This window comes from Hypanus sabinus, chromosome 19, assembly GCF_030144855.1.
Source record: "Hypanus sabinus isolate sHypSab1 chromosome 19, sHypSab1.hap1, whole genome shotgun sequence".
NCBI classification, from domain to species: Eukaryota; Metazoa; Chordata; class Chondrichthyes; order Myliobatiformes; family Dasyatidae; genus Hypanus; species Hypanus sabinus.
In genome coordinates, this window is record NC_082724.1 from 58,440,711 (window position 1) to 58,448,665 (window position 7,955).

Consider the following 7,955-nt stretch of genomic DNA (forward strand, 5'->3'; position numbering starts at 1 on the left):
GTGCACCTTGCAGTGTCCTCCTGCACTCTGACTCACAAGTGCCACAGCAAAGTTCCTACACATTCCCACCACTGAATTCACCAAGTGTTTGTGTAGAAACATAGAACATTACAGCATATTACAGGCCCTTCGGCCCAACATGTTGTGCTGACTCTTAAGCCTACTCTGAGATCAATCTAACCCTTCCCTCCTACGTAACGCTCTATTTTTCTTTCATCCATGTGCATACCGAAGAGTTTTTTAAATGTCTCTAATCTATCTGCCTATACAAACGCCCCTGACAGGGTTCCACGCATCCACCACTCTCTGTGTTTTTAAAAAAAAAGTCTACCTCTGACATCCCCCGATGTTCTCCTCCAATCATGTTAAAATTATGCTTGCTTGTATTAGCCATTTCTGTCTGGGGTAAAGCAGCTTAATGGGTTGCAGAATGTGCCCATTGGTGATAATTACTGCATTTAACAGGTCACAGAACAGTCTCCAGACTGATGATCTCTTCCTTCTCTTCCTCCCTCTAGGTAATGAATGCCTTGGAGTCTAACTCAATGACCAGGCGCATGCAAATGCAGCACAAATTCGAACAAGTCATTGCACTAATGGAAGACAACATTTATGAGTGCTGTAGTGAGGCATAGCTCCTGAAGCTTGCTGAATGTATGCACCAGAACCTATCCTTCCAACACAGAGCCTTCAATAGATAGTTCTCACCACAACACGTTGCCCTTTAACATTACCTGACTTCCTTTGTAGCTCTCAGAGTTGTTGAACGGACCCAGTTGACTGATGTGGTAGCACTGAGTCAGTGTTGGCACACAGTTCCATGGACTGTAGGTGGCAACTTCTGGGGTGGGGGCCGATTGTGAGCACTGGAAGTTCAGCATGGGGTGGGGGGTGGAATATAGAGTGAGGACGGAAAAGACCAGGGAAACAGGGAAAGACCATAACTGTGTACTCAACGACAGTGAGGTCCACTAAGTGGTGAGAACTTGATTGGAGATCTGAGTTGGAGACGAGGAGTTGCCCACAGGACTACCTCTGCAGTGAGGACTCTGAGGAGGAGAGTGGAGGACTGCAGAGCACTTGTGCCAAGAACCTTTCTTCCAGCAATGCAACTACTAAAGGAGGTTGGAGTGGAGGGTGTCTGGCGCTCAACCAAATTCTCAGGGATTCATTTCTGAGCTTGGGCTGGAATCTGAAGCTGTCATTAATTAGTGAAGTGATTTTGAGGTTTTGATGTTGTGTAATGTGTATGCTGCTGGCATTGGAGCAGGAGCTCCCTTTATCAGCATATGCACAGAATGTTTTTCATCGCCACCTTTGAGCATCATGGCTTCCACTGGACATTGTTTTTTAGTTTTATACATAGATCTCTCCAACTATGCTACTAACCAACCTGGCCACAAATGTCACCTCTGATCCAGGCTTGTCCAACCTTGCTGCATTCCCATGGGGAGGTGGGAAGGCACAGAGTGATTCACGTGGCCCCTGGAAAGATGGGATACTTGAAGATCACCCTCCGTTTCTCCATAGCAGTCTGCCACAGTGGTCAGAGGAGACAGCAGAGAGCATGCCTCTGAACTCTAGGACAGGTTCTAAGCTTACAAGATGACCATCCTTTTTGCCAATATAAATATTTATTTAAAAATGTTAATGAGATTTTAAATTTCTACTGATCTCGAGTGACATTTTAGATGAACTGGTTGTGATGGTGATGCTGAGGTGAGTTGCAGTGAAATTGCACCAATGGTTGCCAGTACTGACAGCACATGGTTGTGCTAGCTCCCTGTTCTAGATCCGTTACAGTCTTCCTCTTCCCCAACCACTGACTTGTCTGATGGAACATCTTGCCCTTACTTTATGATCTAACTGCTTGTGATTATCACAAGTACAGATTGGCATCACCAGCAGTAAAACTTGCCCTAATTTATGCCTCTTTAGTTTTCACTCTGTGTACAGTTGCCTCATTAAGGTCTTAGATGTGAATCACCAATGGTGAACCTTATCATTATTAATCTTATTAGATAATCTATCTAACCAATCACAGCAATGCACTGCCTCTGTAACATCCACCAATCACAGCAATGCATTGTTCCCTGTAACATCCACCAGTCACAGCAATACACTGCTCCTCCCTGTAACCCATCGAGCAATCACAGCTCTGACTATTGTTTGTAACCCATGCACTATTCCTGACATCACAGTGCTCCCTGAACCTATCCAACAATAATGGTCTCTGTAACCCATCCACAAATCCTAGTGTCACACTGTCCTCTGTAACCTGTACATCATAAGACAAAGGAGCAGAATTAGGCTCTTTGTATCTGCCATTCCTGATGTTGCACTGCTCCCTGTAACCTGTCCATCAGTTCTGTATAGCACTAAACTTGCACCGTGCACAAAAAGTAAGCAATCACAACTTATTTTCTGTGGAAAACTGAAATTGTGCAAGCTGTACCCGGTAAAACTGAGGTATGAGGAGGTATTTGTACTTGAGATGAGTTACCCGGTAAAACTGAGGTATGAGGAGGTATTTGTACTTGAGATGAGTTACCCGAGACATTCACCCCTGAAGTGTGCTCCTGCCATGTTCTAAAACTCCCTCCATTCTCCTCACCTGCAAGAAGTAGCTGACCTTTGCCTGTTCAGGCTTGCATGGTAAGGTAGTGGTGATCTGCTCAGGCCAGCAGAGGTTGGATGACCCTGGTGCTTAGCGCTCAGCATGACTGGAGCAGCATCTGCATCCTGAGCATGGAGACCTGATGGCCGTTAGATTTTACTAATGTAATCAGATGTCAAAGTAAATTTATTATTGAAGAATGTATACGCCACCATGTACTACCTTGAGATTCATTTGCTTTAGGCACTTATGAGAAATTAAATACTATAGAACTTATGAAAAATAAGCATAAACAAAGACTGGCAAATGGGAGTTAGCATCTTTTCAGGCAAATCATATGTAACATGTCAATGTCAATTTCCTGGCCTTACCAACAAACCATGCATTTCATCTCATTAAGCTTTCACACCTTAAGTACATCAAGTAGCAAAGGTGGCAAATCAAGTGTCTCATTACCGCAAGACAATCTGTGTGCATCCCACGATCTTTGTGGTGAGTTGAAGTTGTGTGCAGGCTTGAATGTGACTACAACAGCCACAGCACACCAAAGTGCATCACAACCAAATGTGAGGGATTGCAGAGTCTGTTACATGCCTTTTGTTTTAATAAAATGTGTTTTTATGAACACTGACTCTTTTTGTCTTCATGTTTGCATTTGTCGTGTTGCTAGAACCTACAGTGAACCTCATGCTGCACCTGTTCCAGACAGGACAACAGGGGCCATGAGATGAATCTGACTTCTGACTTACTGAACAGGCAACATTCCACTGAGGCGACTGTGAGCTGGAGGTTATTGGCCTGAACACGAGATACTGCAGATGCTGGAAATCCAGAGCAGCACACACAATGCTGGACGACATCAGCAGTTCAGGCACCATCTATAGAGAAGAATAAACAGTCAAAGTTTTGAGCCATGTTCACTATATATTCATCTCCAGCGATGCTGCCTGACTTGCAGTGGTTATTGTCTTGAACTGTGGACGGTGGGCTTTGAGAATGCAAAGCCCAACAGGCAGAGTTGATTCGTGAGTGGTCTGACATAACCCCAAAAGCTGCCAGCTACAGTCCAGCAATGTTGCTGATTCTTGATGTCCTCTGCAAATCACCTGTTTACAACAAAGCAAGTAACCTGCTTATAAGGAAGTACAGTGCTCCTGAGGCAGTGAAAGTATAGATTATCACTATGGCAGAATGGCCAGAACAGCAAGCAGAGATGTCTCACTGTCCCAGAGAGAGTTCTGCTCAGAAACCTCAATGAGATGTGCTCATTGCCATTGGTTGAAGCAGTAGGCTATTGACAGAGCAGCTTTACAGTCACACTATCACCTTCTGCCAGAGCTGGTACTAGACAATGAAGCAACAAACTCGAGGAGAATCTGTGATCCTCCTCATTGACAGGAGCGCTGATGCATCTTAGATTAGTGTTGTCTGCCATGCTATTACTGACTAAAACTGTTGTTGGATCTTTATTTACACAGTGAATCTCCAGGAGAAAGCAAGAGAGTCTCACTCTCCTGGCATGATGTTTCATACTTTAACAACAGGATAATAATAAATGATTATCTACTGTTTCAATTGCTATATTGCATGCATCTCAAATAGCCTCTGAAAGCCAAGTCCAACTGCTGGCCTTCATGTGTGGCTCAACTACTAAGCCTGGTGGAACTTTTTCTACTGACAGAAAAAGGGGCAAAGGCAGGTTACTAGCACCTTAAAACCAGTTGCTTCTGATAGATGGAGCTCTCCAGTCATGGTCAGCAGTTCATCTAGGAGAAAGATTCTCTGACTTCAATCCTTTGTTTCCTTGTGGCTATATCCACTCATGGGGAAGGCTTCAGGAGTATGCCCCAGGGAGAAATGGGGAGCTGAAGTCCCTAAGGCAATCCTACATTGAGTTCAATGCTAACTGGCAGCTCCTGTGATGCCGCTAGTGCCGAACTGTATCAGTCTCTACCTTTCCTTTTTATTCATCAGCTGTGTAGAGGGGGAGTCTGTTCTCCAAATCGTACTGCCCTGGCTTGTGTATCACATGGAGAGCTGGGATGCAATATCCATGGTCAACCGTGACCATTGGAGGATACTATATTGACTTTCATTTATGTGCAGATATTCACTAGAAAATAAAATGTGCTAGAATTTATGGAAGATCAATACATAAAGACTGACAAACAAACGTGCAAAAGAAGATAAGTTGTACTAATAAAAAATAAATAATTCTGAACATGAGTTGTAAAGGTTGTGGAATCAGGTCAGTTTAGGTGAGTAAAATTATCCCTATTGGTTGTAGGGTAACAGTTCCTGAACCTAATGATTTGGGACATAAGGCTCCTGTATCTCCTGCCCAATGGTAGTAGTGAGAAGGGAGCATGTCCTGGATGGTGGGGCTCCTTGATGATGGATGCTGCTTTCCTGTGATAGTGCTCCTCATAAATGTGGTCAATGATGGGGAGCTAGCCTATTGATTCACACCATCTATTTACAATTGTAACCCACGGGTTCTGTTGGCTGCATATGTCTAATGAAGACCATCTCTGGACCCACCAAATGTATGAGATTGAGATGCAAAACCTCCTGTTTGTGTGGATGCTGCATGATGTATCACCCTGTTACAAATCAATATCACGAAAAAACACCATATGCAATTAAATAATTTAGCTTTATAATACTTAATGTGACTAAAGGGTTAGTAAAGTAAAATAAAAAGGAGCGGGCCCATTTTTATGAAGCAGTCTAATGTGCACAAGTTGGAGCTCACGGTTTCCCTACCGCTGGTTCTCCATCGATTTCCCTGGGCTTCATCGACTCCCGGCCCCACTCCAAGTCCACTCCTTTCTAGTGTCTATAACCTCTCCTTTCTGACATCTTGTCTCTTCATCTTCTGCTGAACTAAAAGACCCAGATCACCTCAGTCTCAGGCACACAACAAGCAAAAACACTCCCTTCACTGGATGGCGCACATTCCAAATCCCTGTTATCTCCAGCCATAACTTAAACACTGTTGCTACAGAAAAACCATTACATTAGTAGTGCTTCTACAGAAAGGCCATTATATTAGCAGTGAAACCTTTCCCAGGCTGTTACGCACTGAACCCACACTAACCTGATTTTATTGTCCCCATATTCCCTTCAACTTGACCCAGATTTTACAACTCATCCTCATGTTAGGGGCATCTTAATGGCCAATGAAACTACCAGCCAGCACAGGGGGAAAAAACTGAAGTTCCTGGAGGAACCCCAGGGAGATGATGCAAACCCCATCCAAACAGTGTTCAAGATTGATCCTGATCACTGGAGCTGTGAAGTAGCAATCATCATAACTGTGCTGCTTCCTTGGACTGCTGCAGTCCTTCTGAAAAGGATAGACAAAAAGATTCTGGTATTTAGACCAGGCACTGTCAAAAAACTGGGGATATAACTCCAGAAGAATCTTAAAATTTAGATCCACTAAGGGTCCAGTAACAGACAAGAGGACAGAAGACTCATTTGCTTCCAATGTATCTCCAATGGCTTCCAATAGTAAGTTGGAAACAGAAGTGGTTTGCTGTGAGGTGTCTGAATAATTGTGTTTTTGCAGGTATTTCCCCAATATTAACTACAGTTATCTGGGTTTGAAACACCTAGAGTGGATGAAAATTTTAAAGTGCATCCAGGAGAGCTTTTGCCGTGGCGCACAAAGCGTTACGAAAGGAACACACGGAGGCAGAGAGAGCTGAACTCAGAATGGCTTTACTGATTCAAACTCAACTATCTGGGCCAAAGGCTCTGAACTGGTTTATGATCTATTATACATGCACAACCAGGGAAATGTATGGCCCAAATGAAGCAAGCCATTCAGCTCATCCAGCCTATTCCACCATTCTGTTTGATTAGGTAGATCTGATATCCCTCATCTATTTACCCATGGCACATGATTTCCTTTCTGATTAGAGATCTGTCTCAACTTTGGATGTTTGCAAAAACTCTGTCAACACAACTCTAACTGGCAAGGAATTCAATAGTCACGGCTAACAAAAGAAATTTTTCCTCATCTCACTTCCTTTATCCTGAGACCATGTCTTTATTGAGGAAACAGCCTTGCAGCATTCACCCTTTTTCATGATAATATTGCCTCTCTTTATTCCAAACTCCAGAGTCAGACTCTAATCTGTTTACTTTGAGCTCATAGGATAACCTCTCCATTTTGAATCATCAGAGTGAATGCTTTCTGAACCACTTCCATTAAGAGGCAGATGATGTAGATGAGTCCTTAACTGAATATATCTCGTTTGTCTCCAATAAGAAGGTCACTGTAGTTGGAGAATTCAGGGAGGTTGATGGTAGAATTCTTGAACAAGTTACCATCTATAAGGAAATTGTATTAGATGCCTTAGTTCTGGTGAATTGTCCAACACAAATTTAGGCCTTTTGCATCCACAATGATCCCCTTTGTCTTCATTAACTGTATCCTTCTATGCCTTTCCTATTTCAATGTCTGTTAAACCTTACAGTTGAATCTGATTTCACTACTCTTTCTGGCAGCACAGCACCTACCAGACCGTCTAAAAATCTTTTCCCTCCAATCCTCTTTAAAATTCTTTTGGAGACTTCCGGTGGCTGTAATGGAGTAGGTAGCACTAGCTACGTGCTCCGAAATTATTTGCTTACTTTGCTGTTTAAACCTATCTCGGTGAGAGCACCATGAGTACAAAGCAGTCAAAAAAAGAGACTATTTTAGAGGCTTTGACTGAAATGACTCAACAAATGTCAGAGAACTCGAAAAATTGGATAAGCTGGATGACTTGGAATCCAAGTTTGATTTGTTACAGAGTTCCTTCGACCTGGTTAAATCTGAACTGAAAACACTTAATCGGAAACTTGGAAGTATACAGCAGACTGTGAATGACCATGAAACTCGTATTAAGCTACACAAAGAATCTCTGCCGGTGTGGCAGAAGGATATCGAAGGTTTCAAGAGAATTTCTAAGGAACAACTTTAAAAATACGATGCGTTACTGAAGAAACTCACAGATTTGGAGACCAGAAACCAAAGGTGCAATATCAGAATTCTTGGATTTCCTGAAAAACTGGAGGGTAATCAACCTATCGATTTTTTGTGCTCAAATGCTGCAAGTTTTATTCCCTGATATATTATCGGAACTACCAAAATTTGAGCGCATTCACCCAATTACCCCGCCTAACTGGGATCCGGCCAAACCTCGCTCTATTATCATTCGCTTTTATGACTATCAGATTAAAGAACAGATTCTTTGTGAATCAAGGAAGAAACGCAGATTACAATTTCGTGATCAACAGTTTCGGATCCTTCAAGATTATCCACCGGAAGTTCTAAGAGCTAGAC

General features: G+C 42.9%; 1 protein-coding gene across 1 annotated transcript in view; it reads left to right on the forward strand.

Moving 5' to 3' along the window:
* Window positions 1-3,248, forward strand: part of plxnd1 (plexin D1) — a 198,854-nt gene extending 195,606 nt beyond the window's left edge. The window contains exon 36 of the mRNA XM_059944489.1: window positions 519-3,248. Within this exon, the coding sequence (XP_059800472.1) occupies window positions 519-635 (117 nt within the window). The 3' untranslated portion in view covers window positions 636-3,248. The remainder of the gene's footprint in view (window positions 1-518) is intronic.
* Window positions 3,249-7,955: the final 4,707 nt, after the last annotated feature.